Source organism: Caretta caretta, chromosome 23 (assembly GCF_965140235.1).
Source record: "Caretta caretta isolate rCarCar2 chromosome 23, rCarCar1.hap1, whole genome shotgun sequence".
Classification (NCBI taxonomy): Eukaryota; Metazoa; Chordata; order Testudines; family Cheloniidae; genus Caretta; species Caretta caretta.
Window position 1 is genome coordinate 10,555,074 of NC_134228.1, and position 16,619 is coordinate 10,571,692.

The 16,619-nt window shown below is 54.4% G+C and overlaps 1 protein-coding gene across 1 annotated transcript in view; it reads left to right on the plus strand.

Moving 5' to 3' along the window:
- The first annotated feature begins 4,050 nt into the window (after nucleotides 1-4,050).
- The window catches only part of LOC125628466 (uncharacterized), a 66,142-nt gene continuing 53,573 nt past the window's right edge, over nucleotides 4,051-16,619 (plus strand). Inside the window, 2 exon segments of the mRNA XM_075122306.1 lie at nucleotides 4,051-4,289; nucleotides 9,066-10,351. Coding sequence (XP_074978407.1) covers nucleotides 4,136-4,289; nucleotides 9,066-10,351 — 1,440 coding nt within the window. The 5' untranslated portion in view covers nucleotides 4,051-4,135.

The following is a 16,619-nucleotide window of genomic DNA, read 5'->3' on the forward strand; positions in this document are numbered from 1 at the left end:
CAAACCTTGTCCAGGAAGTGGGGTGCAAGGTTTTGGGAAGTATTTTGGGGGGAAGGACGCGTCCAAACAGCTCTTCCCCAGTAACCAGTATTAGTTTGGTGGTGGTAGCGGCCAGTCCAAGGATAACGGGTGTAATATTTTGTACCTTGGGGAAGTTTTGACCTAAGCTGGTAAAGATAAGCTTAGGAGGTTTTTCATGCAGGTCCCCACATCTGTACCCTAGAGTTCAGAGTGGGGGAGGAACCTTGACATCCCCATAGCTGGGGCTTTAAGAAACCCACCAAATATCATGAGGCTTGTCTTAAAATCCTTAAAGTTGGCTGCACTCAGCCAAAGCGCATCAGAAATGGGTTCAGCCAGAGCTGCGTTTCCAAAGGGCAGGAAGCACAGTGGAGGCTGGGCTCAAGCTTCCCAGCCCCTTAGGATTCATGTCATTTTTCACCTGCCCATCAATGAACCCCACTTCCCCATGAGGGGACTCAACCCAGCTCGCCCTATTGCGGACACTGGAGTTTCTGTCTCAGGCACTTTTACAGCCCCCATAGTATCTGAGTCCCTCACAATCTGTCCCCAAAGCACCCCTGGGAGGAAGGGGAGGGTTTTATCATCATCCCCAGCTCAGAGGTGGGGAGCTGAGACCAGGAAAGATGAAGCTATTTGACCAAGGTCACACAGCTTATCTGTGGCAGAGCCAGGTCTCCCACATTCCAGGCTCACATCCTAACCCTTGGGCTAGCCTTCCTTTCCACCCTCCTCTGTGATGAAAGTAATTCTCCCCTGGTCCTGAAGAACAGGAAGGAATCTGGGGTGAACTCTCATGCTGCATCTCCAGGAAGCACAACCCAAAGCAATTGAGGGGGAACACTGCCATCTCTGTGCCCTTCTGATCCCGGACTGCCTGTGGGGCTGAAATGGGGCCTGGCATAACATAGGGAGCCGCTCTATGTTACAGCAGCCTCCCTGGTGCTGCAGCACAAGACAGAACAGCTGTTGTGATGTGTGCTGCAGCCTCACCCACCTTTGCTACAAGAGCCCCAAGGTTTGCATTTCCCCTGGTTTGCAGCACACACACATTCCCAGAGATTGCCTGAGAGCACGTCTGAGCTCTCTCCTTGGGAAGATCAGAACATTAGGGTGATGGGCACCATTGTAAGAGCCAGGATAGACATTGTCCACACATAAAATTTGCCCTGATTTAAATTAAATCAGCTTAAAAACCACTTTAGTTAAACTGCTGCAAAACCGTGTGGACATTTCTGTTGGTTTCAGTTGGCTAGATCAGTTTGGCTGGGCCCTGTGCACAAGGTAAGCCGGGCTTGGAGTGACATAACCTGTGGGATGACACCTGTGACTTAAATGACGCAGAAGTAGAAAGCAGGCAGCTGGGCTGTGGGACGGCATTATCAGCACCAGGCGTGGCTCACTTTGGAGAAGGATCTGACCCCATCTGGTTAGATGACGCTAAGTGCACAGGGCAGAAACGCCATGCTGTGCCTCTGCTTTGGGGTCAGTGTCCCACCTTCCATCCAATGGGCCCTAGGTTCTCTATGCTTGGAGCCTCCTCTAGAACATTGCAGAGAGTGGGTGCAGGGAGCACCGGGCCATGATTTACCCCCGAGGAGGGTAAATTCATAGAAGGGGAAGGGGTGGGACAGGGGAATGGCAGGGGTGTATAACAGAGTCGCTGCCTCCACCTCCACCTCCACCCGTTATAGCAATAGCCCTCCTGCTCACAGACAAAAGCTGGAAGATGTGCCCTGAGTACAGCTGAAAGTTTCAGAAAATAGAAGAGAAATACAAAGAACCCAAATGTATCACTCTTTAGAAACTCTATGAATTTTAAGCCACTCCTGTAGTTTGGGGGGTGGGGCCCGATTCATGAGTTCAGAGAGCTTGGAGCTGCCAGCGGTGCAGACCCCAACGCAAAGTTCCCTCCCAGCTCTGGGCTCTAACTCTCACAGGACGGAGCTGAATCTCTCCCCTCCACTTCCTGCCCCAGCTATGGCCAGCTCTGAAGGAGACAGGGTATTTCTACAGTGCAGCTGGCAGCAAGCCTCCCAGCCCAACTCATGCTTTCTCTGCTCAAGCTACAAACAGCAGCATGGACTTTAGGGCACCAGCCAGCTGCCAGAATCCAAGCCCGCCCAGCTCCTTGGGCTGAGCTCGGATGGCTAGCCCATGCCGCTGTGTCCACACTGCTGTTTGTAGGGCGCTAGCTGGAGCTGCACTGTCTGTCCCGGCTAGGACGTTTGCTCAGAACTGCAGTATGGCCTTACCCCCAGAGCCCAAGTAAGCACCCCAAAGGCCCTGAGCATGTGGAGAGCAGTAGCCAGACCAGTCCTTTTCAACAGGACAGCTTATTGTAACACGGTTCCCTTTGCTGGCTAGCCGCTATGGGGCTTCACATCTCAGTGCAGAGCAGGCCTTGGGGTGCAGGGCTCATAGGTGTTGGAACTAGGGGTGCTGCTCCCCTACCCCCAGCTTGAAGCAATTTCCATCGTATCCAGAGTTTACAGTGTGGTTGAATGGCTCTCAGCACCCCCACTATACAAATTGTTCCAGCAACACTGCCAGGGCTCCTGACTCCTACAAGAGTCAACACGGCCAACGTCCATGTCACGAAAACAGAAAAATCACCGCCCTCCCGCGAGCAGGTGAGCTGGGTCCCCTCCAGCAACAACCCAAACAGCTCTCACAAAGGGGTGGGGGTGGGGGGAAGAGATTCCCAGCCACTCCTGAGCTTCCCTGCCCCCAGACAGGCCCCTCCTTGCCCCCAGCCCAGAGGGCTCCTGATCCCCTGCCCCCAACCCAAAACCCAGCTCCCTGCCCCCCAGCACAGACAGGCCCCCTACCTATTCCACCAGCCCCAACTCCCTGCACTGACCCCGCAGCCCGGTTCCTCCTGCTCCCCGCCCTGCTCTCTCCACGCAGCCCCAGCCCCGGTTCCTCCTGCTCCCCGCCCTGCTCTCTCCACCCAGCCCCGGTTCCGGTTCCTCCTGCTCCCCGCCCTGCTCTCTCCACGCAGCCCCAGCCCCGGTTCCTCCTGCTCCCCGCCCTGCTCTCTCCACCCAGCCCCGGTTCCGGTTCCTCCTGCTCCCCGCCCTGCTCTCTCCACGCAGCCCCAGCCCAAGGCTTCAGGGCCCCTCTGCAGCGCCCGCTGCCGGACCCCGGAGGAGGATGGTGGGCGCCAGGGGCAGACTCCGCCCCAGGGCCGGACTGAGCCTCTCCCGGGCCCGACGCCCACCCACGTGGTCTGAGCTCTCCTGCCCTGGAGACGGGCTCTGAGGGGCAGAGGGCGGGGACAGACCTGACTGGCAGCGATCGCCGCCAATCCCCGCGCGCAGAGATTAACCCTGTGCTGGCCGGGGCAGAAGCTTTGTGTGGGGGAACGGGGCTCCCGAGTTCCCCTGCGGCCGGGCGGGGAGCTGGGGCCTGGCGTGCTAGGGGGCAGGGAGCTAGGGTTACAGGTGGGGGCAGAGCTACGGGCCTAGCTGTGCTGGGGGGCACGGAGCTGGGATTACTGGTAGGGGGGGCAGGGAGGGGCCTAGCTGTGCCGGGGGCGGGGAGCTGGGGTTACAGGTGGGGGGGGGATGAGCTGGGGGGCAGGGAGGAGCCTAGCTGTTCTGGGGGGCAGGGAGCTGGGGTTACTGGTGGGGGGGCAGGGAGGGGTCTAGCTGTGCTGGGGGGCAGGGAGCTGGGGTTATGGGTGGGGGGGATGAGCTGGGGGCAGGGAGGGGCCTGGCTGTGCTGGGGGGCAGGGAGCTGGGGTTACAGGTGGGGGCATGAGCTGGGGGGCAGGGAGGGGCCTAGCTGTGCTGGGGGGCAGGGAGCTGGGGTTACAGGTGGGGGGGATGAGCTGGGGGCAGGGAGGGGCCTTGCTGTGCTGGGGGGCAGGGAGCTGGGGTTACAGGTGGGGGGGATGAGCTGGGGGCAGGGAGGGGCCTGGCTGTGCTTCATTGTGGCCTCTGTCTCCTGCTCTTCCCCACTGCATTTGGCTCTGGAATGGTCAGAGCTGACTCTGCCCCCCATCCATACATCCCCCAACGTCCCCCCAGCCCCTGACCGCCCGGTGACCCATGTGGTTGGTTCCCAGGTCACAGTGCATGTGAAGGTTGGGGACGTGACCCCAGAGGAGATGGATGCCCCTGAAGCATTATGGGAATCTCAGAGCCCCCAGCTGGAGCCACTACAGCCCCATCCCGCATGGGGAACCACGGAGGAGACGGCACTGAGGAATTACGAGCTGCCAAGCGCCCCTGAAAAGGAGCCCAGAGTTGGACAAGAAATGGGTAACCAGCTTGTGAAGGGGCTTGGGGCAGATCTTCCCGGGAGCACTGAGGGAACAATGTGGAAGGGAGTCCCTCAGGCTGAGTGTGTGTGTGGAGAACAGGGGAGTGGCTGGTTCAGGCCGGGGGGGGGAGGCTCCCCAGCAGGATTGCTGCCTGGAAAACAAGAGAGGCAGTGTGTGGGGTTGGGGTGGCCAGTGGGTCTCCTAGGTGACAAGTGGCCCAGGCAGTGGGGATAGGACTGTGGGAGCTAGGTGGCCCCATAGCCAGCAGTAGCGAACCCTCCTTGTGGTGTCCTTTTCAGTGGCGTTACCCAGCGGGTGCCCTTCCCCACCCCCATCCACTTCCTGAGGCCTGGGGTCAGGTCCCTCTCAGCTGGGGAGGGATGCAGGGGATTCAGACCATGACAATCTCCGTTGCAGAGAGGCCCTAGAATCCTCTGCAGGAAGGCCTGAGGCAGTAGACTCTTACTGGGGTGCCTGTGGCCTGGGACTCGAGAGGAAATCCCTAGAGCTGTGATCCATCCCCAGGGCAGCCCCTGCGGGGTAGCAATGGTGGGAGCTCTAATGCAGAGGGCTCTGTGTTTCCTGCTGCCTAACCTGACTCAGGGCTCTGTGCAGATGCTGTCGGGCAGGAATTTTCACCTTTCCAGGGCTGTTATGTTCAATGAGTGGGTTCTCCCCGCCTTGGCCTGGATACCCGCCTTGGCCTGGATACCCACCCAGCCCATTTCAGCACTTGTTGCTGCTCTTCCTCGATACGTATCCCTCTCTGGGAATGTCTTGGGGGCACATGGTAACAAAGTTCCTGATCCCAAGGCTAGAGCGGTGCCCGGACTCCGGTGTGATGGTTTTGCTGCATCCACTGCTCTCCACTGGGGAGGAATGGAAACAATCGGAAGGGGCTGCAAAAGAGTTGGCCCTTGTGAACAGGGCAGGAAACAGCCTGTCCATACCCATCTGGCAATGGGTCAGCCTGGGCTGTGCTGGGCCAAGGAGATCTCTGCCCAACTCAGGCATAAGTTTTCTTTTGCCTCGGATACCAGGCCCATGGGCTAGTGCCCAAGGTGAGAGGCCATCATCCCTGCAGCTCTTGGGCATGGCCAGCATTTTCCCTGTGAATCCTCCAGGGAGAGGGTGTTGTTCCCTTGATACACTGGTCACCTTCATACTGAGATGTCCCCTCCACCTTCGCTCCAGCTGCTGCCACTGATGTTTGGAAGAGGGATTCTGGGGCTGGGGCCTCTCTGGAACCTCCCACTTCCTACAGGCCCAATATCCTGGCTTGCTGGGTCTAACACAGAAACTTCCTCATTTTCCTCCCCATTGCTGGCAGCTCTGACAGGATTTCCTTCCCCGCTCATGTCACTCCCAAGGCCCAGTGGCCCCTCTCAGCCCAAGATCCCATCCTGTTGTCAACCGGAGACCTGTTAGCCACCTTACAGCTCCCCGCTGGCCGAACCAAGGCAGGAAAGTTGGGGAGTCCAGACCAAGAATGATCTCTTAGCCAGCGTTAGATACCACCCTGCCTGTGACTAGCATCCCTGACCCTACTCCGATTGTGTTCAACTCGTACCCCTCTGCCAGTCGCACTTTTACCATCACTTACAAGGCGGGATGGACCCAGCCCTAATTATGTCTTGTTTACATGTGGTGCCAGCCAGGGCCTGAGTGGCCAGGGTGCTGCCAGCAAAGCAGGTGACCTCTCTGGGCCCTGGGTTTGGCAGCTTTTCCCCAGATGTTTTACATTCTCCTGAGGCGCAGCATATCCCACATCAGTCTTTGGCTTTACTTCCCCGCTTCTGCAAGTCTAGAGGTTCTGCTCTGCCAGCCTTACTGCTGCTCGCCTACCTGAGTGGTGGATGCTCCTTTCCTGACACGGGCTCCTGCAGTCTCAGCATGCACAGGTGGTAGTTCTCCAGCTGCTTCTTTATGCTGTTCACCTGGCTTCATCGAGCATCTGCACAATCACTTCAGTTTATTGTCAGTCTCTGGCAAGGGGGTGTCTTTAGGGGCTTGAGCCTTTGCCTGTAGCTTCCCTCACACACAGCAAAGTGGGCCAGGATGGCTTCTTTACTAGCTTTATCAGAGTCACAGTCTATCATCCCTGGCTCTGGTGCCTTAGTAGCAAGGGGGGTGTCTGGTTTGAATGGCCACTCCTTAACTGTCCAGCCCCTAGTCCTTGCCATCCACTCACACCTGGTCAGACGGTTCTCTGTGTCTTCTCGTCCCTGGGACTTGGGATCTCTGGTCGGGGAGTACAGGAAATGGAATCCATCCCCTCTCAGGCTCAGTGCCATTCTCTGGGCTCAGGGAATGTCTGAGGGCAGTGGTGTGATATACGCAGGAGTGAGATACCACCTGCAGAATAAAACCCAGCACCGCAGAGGGCAGTGCTGTGCTGCCCAGCTGTGACATCCTCAGCTCAGCAAACTGACTCTGAGCGGTGACACCTGTCCAGATTCTTGCTCCAGCTCCCTGTGGCGTAACACAGAGTCCCGTGGTCCGTTCCCTAGGCTCTTGCTGAGGGGTAGGTCTGCAGAATAGTGCACACAGAACAGCTGGTATCTCTAAAGAGGCTGCTCTAACACAAGTTCTTTTTTTGGTGAAAAATAACTTTCTGAATTGAAACTTTTTGTGAATGTTGCTGACATTTGCCATTTTTGTGCCTATTTAAAATCAGTCTCTTGAGCTAAATTTCCATCACGTAAAACCTACTTCTACATAAATAAAATATTTGTTATGATTTTCATAAAATATTTGTATTTAAAGTCAGAAACCCAACTGTCATAAACATACAACTAAGGATAACATACAATCCCTCCTTTACCTGTAAGGGGTTAAAAAGCTCAAATAAACTGGTTGGCACCTGACCAAAAGGACCAATAAGGGAAGAAGATCCTTTCAAATCTGCGGGGGGAGGTTTTGTTTGTGCTCTCTTTGTGTGCTCTCTCGGGACAGAGAGCGGGACCAGGCAGGATAAAAACCTCTCCTAAAACCCTACCTGAAATAAACATCTAAGATTACAAAAATTGTAAGTAAAGCAAGGAAATGTGTTAGATTATCTTTTGTTTTAGCTTGTGAATTTTCCCTATGCTAAGGGGGAGGTTTGTTCCTGTTTTTTATAACTTTGAAGTTTTGCCTAGAGGGGAATCCTCTGTGTTTTAAATCTTATTACCCTGTAAAATTACCTTCCATCCTGATTTTACAGAGGTGTTTCTTTTACTTTTTTATAATAAATTTCTGCTTTTAAGAACCTGATTGGTTTTTAGTGTCCTAAAAGCCCAAGGGTCTGGTCTGTGCTCACCTTGTTTACCTATTTGGTTGGTATATTATTCTCAAGCCTCCCCAGGAAAGGAGGTGAAGGGGCTTGGGGGGATATTTTGGGGAATCAGGAACTCCAAGTGGTTCTTTTCCTGAATCTTTGTCTAACTCACTTGGTGGTGGCAGCAATACAGTCCAAGGACAAGGAAGAATTTGTACCTTGGGGAAGTTTTTAACATAAGCTGGTAGAAATAAGCTTAGGGGGTCTTTCATGTGGGTCCCCATATCTGTACCCCAGAGTTCAGAGTGGGGAGGGAACCCTGACACCAACTCAAGCCAAAACTGTAACAAGTTTCGAAAAAGGATTAGATAAGTTCCTAGAGGATAGGTCCACCAATAACTAGTAGCCAAGATGGTCAGGGACGCAGCCCCATGCTCTCTCTGGGTGTCCCTAAACCTCTGTTTGCCAGAAGCTGGAAGTGGACGACAGGGGACGGATCACTCGATGATTGCCTGGTCTGTTCATTCCCTCTGAAGCACTTGGCATTGGCCACTGTTGGAAGACAGGATACTGGGCTAGATGGACCATTGGTCTGACCCAGTAGGGCCATTCTTATGTAACCCCCCCAAAATGGTCCATTTTGACCCCAGGGAACAAAACAACTTTGAAACTTTAAAGTTGTTTGCAAAGATATCTTTCTGTTGTTCGGTCATCTCTAATGTGGAAGTGGATATGGGTGGGGAGCATGATCACTGCCTAAAAATAGCCTGGACAGCAGCCCTGTCTAGTATGGCAGGGGCTCCAAAGAGATTGGTTAGTGCAATTTACAAGAAGATTGATCTGCAGAAGAATGAAAGAATTGGGGCCTGACTGGAGAGCAGGATTTATGAGTAGCACGATTTTCAAATTTTATAACCCAACTCAGCGTGCTCTGAGTGCATATCCTATACCTTAAAAACACCCACAGTAAATACATCCATCTCAGCCCGCCCCCTCCTCACAGCCTTAGTGAGAAGATAAAGAGATGGGCTTTGCAGCATGCTAACACATCTGGGCTCTGATGGACCAAGTGGAGGAGTGAGATCCAACATTTGGACTCCTTCCAGAGAATCTCCTGCCAGCAGCTTCCTCCCACAGAGGATCCAACTCAAGCACCTCTGCTGATCTCAGCTGTGGCAGTGTAGCACCGGGAGAGGTGATCCCTCACGTAAATGGGAGCCAAGAAAAGGAGAGGGCCAGGGATAAGGAGTCTGTGGGTGGGAGAAGAGCTAAAGAGATGGGACAGAGAGGGGGCAGAGGGAGTTTGGAGGGGAAGTGATGGGACTGGCGGAGAAAAGTTATTGTGGGCACTGGGGGAAGAGGAAGGAGACAGCTTCCTGGTTGTGCCCCTCCATAGCCCCCATGCAGCGGACAGAGGGGCTCCTCCTGGGGGTCTCTCCCATGAAGGGCTGTGCAGTCACTCCCACCGTTGGACATATGAGAGATGAAATAATCTCTGGATTCTCTTCCATCCAGCAGGTGCTGGAATCCTGAGCCAGGCTGAAGAGAAGCCTCGCAACGAAGGGCCTGAAATGGTGCTGCCCCCCAGCGTATCTCAGAGTGGATCAGGGGAGAGCGTTACCCACACACCTGAGCAGGGAGGAGCCTGCAAGAGGCAGAAGAAGATCCCAGCAGGGAAGGAGCCAGGCCTCCCAGAGGAACAATGCAGTAGATTCAGGACACTAACCCAGCTCCTTCCGCAGGGGAGACCTCAGACCACAGGGGACCTTCACCAAGAGCAATACCATAGATGTCGAGACTGTGGGGAAAGCTTCAGGGAAAAGCAGGAGCTCATGGCTCATGGCAAGGTCCATGAGAAAGAGAGACGTTATCCCTGCGCCGAATGTGGGAAGAGATTCAGCTGTCCAGCGCATCTCAAAACCCACCAGAGAAGCCACACGCGCGAGAAGCCCTACTCGTGTGGAGAGTGCGGGAAACTGTTTGGCTATCTCTGCACGCTGACTACGCACCAGAGAACCCACACAGGGGAGGGCTTGTTCCCCTGTGACGAGTGCGGGAAAACTTTCACCAGCTCCTCGGACCTCAGCAAGCACCAGCGCTCCCACACGAGCGAGCGGCCCTACCCCTGCACCGAGTGCGGGAAGCGCTTCAACCGGCTCTCCAACCTGAAGATGCACCACAGGACTCACACGCAGGAGAGGCCCTACCCATGCACTGAGTGCGGGAGACGCTTTGGCCACCTCTCCACGCTCGTGAGGCACCGGAGAGCCCACACAGGGCAGAGACCCTTCCCCTGTGTGGAGTGTGGCAAGACCTTCACCACCAGGACAGGGCTGAGCAAGCACCAGAGAATCCACACAGGCAAGCGGCCCTACCCCTGTGGGAAGTGTGGAAAACGCTTCGGCTACCTCTGCGCTCTGACCACACACCAGCGACTGCACACGGGGGAGAGACCCTTCTCCTGTGCTGAGTGCGGGAAAACCTTCACCAGCCCTGCGGACCTGACCAAGCACCAGCGCTCCCACACGGGTGAGCGGCCCTACCCCTGCGCTGAGTGTGGGAAACACTTCAGCCAGCTCTCCACCCTGACAGTGCACCAGAGGACTCACACACAGGAGAAGCCCTACCCCTGTGCCGAGTGCGGGAAGAGCTTCAAGTACCTGGCTTACCTCACCATTCACGAGCGCTCCCACACCGGGGAACGGCCCTTCCCCTGCGCCAAGTGTGGGAAGAGCTTCAGCAACAAGTCAGCTCTCACCCGGCACCAGAGAATCCACGTCAGAGCTGCAGCTGTGGATGAGTGAGGCCATCCTGGCTGAAAGCTCCGCTGCAGGTGTTCACCAGGAATATTTGAAGTGTAGGAACAGAAAATGGTTCTGCAGAGCCCGAGGGAAATCAGGCCTCAAAACCCAACTCCTGTTACCCTGTCACACACAATGTGGTTTGTCTTTGCTGCACAGTTAACCCAGGCTTTCCTCTGGGTTTTAGCCCAATCCCCTTCTACCCACACAGAAAGTCTTCTGACCCATGATTCAGGGTGCTTTAATCCCAGGCTAGTTTACACAGCTCGGGGTATAGGTTAGAGCTCAGACTGTTGTTAAACTCAGGCTAAAACTCACCCATGTTGCAGTGAGGACACAGGCAAAGTCCCCTCAGTGCTCATAGTCCTCCAGTGCTTTCCCACAATGCATCCCGAAGGACAGACAGATTCTTCGATCATTGACTGGGAAGGAATTGTACAGCATCTCAAAACAAAGAACTACAGGATCTGCCCCCAGACCGGACATGCACAGGGAAGTGTAGACACAGTAATGCAGATAGGGCTTGCAGTAGGGACATTCACACCTGGGCTAGGCTAACCAGGGTGCCCAGACCCTAGTGCCAATCACCTGAGTTAACTGTATTAAAACTTAGCCCAATATCGATGAGGAGGGCCGGCCTTTGCTTTGTTCCCCTGAGGAGTCTCAGGGCTTGAACCCCCCAGCAGTGCCTGGTCACTTTGGGGGTGTCCACATGGCAGAGTGTAGGCGTGTCTGGACTCCCGTGCCTGTGAATTCCTGCTTGCCAGGCTTGTCTGTGAGTGTCCACCCTGCAGAGCCCCACACGACCCAGACCCATATAGCCATGTTCACAGTCACATGGCAATGGCAGGGGTTCGGCGCTAGGATTTCTGAGGGTGTATGCCAGGGTGCTGGAGCCACTCTAGGAATTGGTTTGTGGTGTATTGTGGGAGAGCTTGTCTGTCTTTCCCAGACCCCTTTGTGGTGGAAGTGTTCTTAGCCAGCAACACCTGTAGCTACGGCACTTCAGGCCTCTGCCCGCTCCAGCTGGTGCCGTGCCATGCCATGGATCCAGCACGGTTGGAAGAGCTGTTCCTGCTAGTGGCTTCACTGTTATTACAGAATACAGATGGAGGGGCTAATGACAACAGACAGCATTTTAGCACAAGTTGCTGACCCACAGATGGCAGCAGTGGGTCTTGGAGGGGAGTTAATTCATGGCAGACTGATGACACCTTTTGCATGCTGCAGTTGCTATGCATTGCCTATATGTAGCCCAGGGCTTCTCATGCAGGATGGCTAGCACAGCGTGGTGGGGTCACATCATCTTGCAGACCTGGGGAGACCAGCAATGGCTCCAGAACTCCTGCATAAGGAAGCAGACCTGTGTGAGGAGCTGGCCATGCCAGGCCAGTCTGTTCCTGTGACTCCACCCCCCTTCTGCTGGGATCTCCTCCATCTGCCCCAGGCAAAAACCCTAAAACTCAAAAGCCTGTGATGGAGGACTGTGGGCTCTGCGCTTGAGGCTGGGATGGGTGCTCAGTTGACAGCCCTGTAGTAAGGGCAGGTAGTTGTCAGGTGCCAACCTTTGCCTCGTGGGAGATGGTCATTAGGTTTGTAATGTGCGCCTTTGCTCTGCACAGCCATCTGCTGGATTCCCACCTCACCAGCCTCTGCAAGAGCTTCTCATACAAGGGAATGTTTTGGGTGCTTCTCCCAAACTCAGGCTCCCTGCTATATGCACACCAGAGGTTAACCCAGCTAGCATCCTACTGGTGGGCAACTTCTCTGACTGCTCAGCAGAACTGCGCTGAGCTGCCCAGAACATGGAGCAGGCTGCATGGAATGAAGGATGTACATAAACCGGCAGGGATTATCTAAACCCCAGCTCAGCTACACATGTGTTGCTGCATCCTCGCTGGACAGTGAGGCGGTTGGAGCACAACTTTAACCCAGTGTAAACTCTGGGGAAGTGACCATCTTTTGTACAGCACCTAGCACGATGGGGGCCTGGTCCACCAGTGGGGCTCCTGGACGCTACCATAATATAAATAATAACCCCAGCTAGGCAAGCAAGCATGCTTTTTAAGGGTTGTGTGGGGATGCTAGGCTAAAACCCATGTAAGAACACAGGCTAAGCCGGCAGCGTAGACATACCCTTCCCTGTTGAAAGGACCTGAGGGGGTCATTGATGCAGAGATGATGGCAGCCTGAGTTAAAGTGAATGGATGGGCTTCAGCACTCCCCTTCAGTCTAACAGAAGGGGAAGCTGAGACTTGTGATACAAAGCACCTGGATGCACGGGGGTGGGGTGGAGGACTGACTTATAGGGCCATCTGACAAACCATCTGCTCCTAGGAGGCGTGGTGCTGAAGGGCTTTCCTAGGAGAAGCCTACAGGAGCTGGGTGGGACAAGGTGCTGTGCTGAGCACTTTGCAGAGAGCTGGCTATGAGCTCTAGGCAGCGGCAGAGGTGCAGAATAGCTGCTTTGTGGAACAGAGCCGGGGTACCTTACCTGAAATTTCTGTGTAAGGGAGCTGCCTGCACTGCTTTGTTCCTACCACTCTCCAGGGAAACAGGACCTGGGTACAGGGTCTGAATAAACAGATTACACCAAGATCATACTCTGGCTCCTTCCGTGCAGTAGGAGTACCTGGTGGGAGAAAGGGGCCTGGTGCTCTGGAGGCAGTAACACTATTGCAGAATTTCCACGGATAATGGAAGAGCGCCTGCCCCTGTGCACAGCTATTCATTTGATTGTTTGGGGAGGCAACACTTGGAGGAACTCACCCCAAGATGTTACAAGAGTAAGAACCAGGGTAGCCAGAATTGGTGCAGGCCCAAGCCTTTGGGCCAGTGTATTTGCATCCTCACTGAGTGCCCGGAAGAGCAGTTCACACTCTGGAGCAGGTGTCCTGCTGTTCCCATGGAGACATCATGCACCCTGTAGCACTGGGCTCCCAGAGCCAGTAAAGCAAAACCAGACTTGCAACTTCAACTGCCACTGCAGTTAGCAAACCGTGTGCGCTGTGACTGGATGCTGCTGTTCCTGCAGTCTCGGGGGGCTAAGGAGCCCTCTTCACCCAGGCCTTGGGTACAGCAGGAAAATGAGGACCTGTAATTCACCTTTAGTCCAGCTCCTCCATTGGCAGTAGCAGCAGTGCAAGCTGTGGTGAAGACGCAGGATTGTAGTGCTGTTACCACTGTGTCATCTCCTCTGCCAGTTAGGGTGAGATGTTTGGCAGATTGTCCCAAGAAGATCTCATTGCTTTGGTCAAGGGGTTGGTGCTGAAAACCAGGATGCCCCAGGAAAACAGCTCTGAGATGTCAGGGCAAGATGACTGGGTGTCCCTTTCCAAACACTCTGTGAGTTGCCACAAGAAGAGGGAAGATGCCTTCCGTAAGGAATACAAGGGATTAGAAACTTCAGATGAGGAATGGGGGGGGGGGGGACTCCAGTGAAAGTGGAGGAAGAAGAGGAGGATGTAAATCAGCCACTACAAACTCCAACACCTCCAAGACATTCCTAATCTGTGAGTTTGGCCTCAGGCCCAGAGGGTGCTGAGAGCTAGTTATGTGGAACAAGCCCCACCCCCTTTTTACTTGGAGAATTCCCCTTCTTGTACCCATGCCAGAGCTGACAGGTCAAATGATCTTCATATCCGAAAGGAGGCCTGTGCATCTGCTCTCGCCTGCTGCTCCTATGTCCCAGTGTCTCGCTGTCCTGGCTATGGATCCTCTGCAGGTCCCTAGGGGTGACATACGCACCCCCAGCTGTGGATTTACACAAGCATGATTGTCAGAAAGTGCTGCAGCATGAGCAGCTCTGTGATCTGCTCCTTGGTGCAGATCTCTGGCTTCAACCATCGGAAGGCTGTAAACCTCTTGGGGCTCCCTGGCAGTGGAATTGCATGAAACGCAGGTGCTGCGTGTCCATGCTGATGTCGCACCCTTGCAGGATGGCTCCTTTCACCTTCTCATAGGCTCCAGCACCTTGTGCATCCAGACTCTTGTAGGCCTGTTGGGATTCCCTGATTTGGGTCACCCATTCTCCTCCCAGCCACTGGCAGGCTTCAGCCATTCACTCAAAGGAAGCCAAGGCCTCATCCAGCATCATCTCTGACCGCTTTGTGTCTCCCCATTAGGGCTAAAGCCGACACAACTTCACGAAGGGTCTATATAGGGTTTGCAGCACCTCCTGAACTTGGACTCCTCAACACTGGAGCAACCCCTCCTGTCGCTCACTCCTGACCGCTTGTGCCATCTCAGCAGCTGCCAAAAGGTGGCTACTTGGATTTTCTCTGCTCCCTTTTGTTCCTTCCATGTGTCAGGGTCCACTGGACCATGGGTTTCAATTTTCACTTTAGTTGCCTGCTCTCCTGGAGCCTGAACCTGGAGACCGAGGAGTTGACAGCTCCCCTGCTCTGCAGCCATTCTCTGTCTGGGGTCCCCAACCTTATCCAAGCTCTAGGTCTCAAACTTCCGTATTTCACTCCTGTTTCTGCTGGAAATAACCAGCCTCTAGTCTCGCACCTGAGTGTCTAGTGTTTAAATCTCACTTTCCACAACAGGTCACAACCCACCATCCTAGGCTGGGTTGGGCAGTGTGAGACCAGGTAGTAACAATGCAGAGGGGGCAAGTTTTTAGACAAAGCAACTGTTTGGTCCCTGTGTGGTGGGAGGGACTTCTGGCAGATTTCAGACGGAGAGAGACAGAAAGAGAGCCAAATTCACTGCCAGAAACCCAGGTCGGGTTGCCTAGTGCCCTCCCAGCAGGTTGAGTGGGGCCAAACCTACAGCTCTGAAAACCAGTAACTACAGAGTTAAGGAAACGTATCCCACACTGCAGCCCACACAGTCTTTCCTCTGCTCCACTGGGGCTAGCAACTGGTATGGGGACCATGCCAAACCTGCCCTATCCCTAACAGAGGTTGCTGTTTCCTAGGCTGTGTCTAACACAATCCTGTATCATCATTCCTCTTCATCCCCTTGCTGGGCTAGGTACAGTGGGCCAATCCAGGACGCAGTTGCAGCTAGTTGTCAGCGCTCACCCTGCCAGCTGAAGAGGGTGCATCTGCAGCTAGAGGGCAGGACAGCCCCCATTTCCTGTCTGGGCCATGCAGAGAGTCGTGTAGATTATCCCAGTGGTCCCTCGACTCGAAATCTCACAATCTGTGATAATGTTCGTAATGGGCTGTAGTGTTTTAGGGCCACTAGAACAGCTGCCACTGTCCCTTCAGGGGTGACAGGGAAATAGAGGAGTGTTTCACCCCCACACATATTCTCAGTGCCTAGGAGAACCCCACCCTGCCTTGGGTTACACACACCACTCTGCTGCATGCTGGTTCTGGCCAGTACTAATGGTCTGGTACAAGGCTCAATCCGGGCTCACGGAGGCGATGTTCCAGAAGGATTCCTTACCACAATGATGGATGGATGTAAGCAACTACTGAGTCCTCAGGGGGGTGTTTTGACTAGGGAAATTCTCAAGTTCAGATTGCACTGAGCTATCTCGTGTTTGCTAAGTCTGGCCTCAACTCACCCTTTTTCCTAGTGAAGACAAGGCCTTAGAGTTTCCCCCACGCTACTCTTGGACATTTTCCCTGCTGTCCTCCAACGCTCAGGAAGGATACAGGCCTGTTATCTCTGATGAGGCAGGTTGGGGCCTTGCTCAGAGGGGACGTTTTCTAGACAGTCTCCCTACAGACATGGATTTTGGAGCACTTTGGATAACAGGCTCTAGTGCTCCTCTATAATACAGCCGGCACCCAGGGAACTACTTCCAAGAATAGCCCCCTGGAGAAGAACAAAGGCAGAGGGTGGCAATGTGCACATCAGCCATTCTCTAAACCAGCTGAGCAGAAGACTTGAACTCATGCTCCTCGGGCTTTGCCTTAGTTCATGGACTGTCATCAAGCTTCCTAAGCCACCCACTGACCATAACAGGAGTTGAGCTTGTCCACAAAGCTAGTGACCAGAGTCAGGAGCCAGGCTCCTGGTGTGCCTGTCCCACAGTGCCTGCACAAATCACTTTCTCTGGCAGGTGAGCCTATTTGTAGAGTCACACAGAACCTCTAGTAACTGCTGAAATATTGCTTTCCTGGCCTGGCACAGAGCATTGGTCACTAGCTGGGGTCAAACCGCACTGGGTAAACTCCAGGGGCATGGATTCAGCCACAGGTGTGTGCCAAGAACAGTGTGAGAGCAAGCGACGTGTACGGACCCTTTACTCCAGGGACTGTATCTCTGCACCCCCGAGAGGGAGTGACCCCACATTTGCACCAAAAAT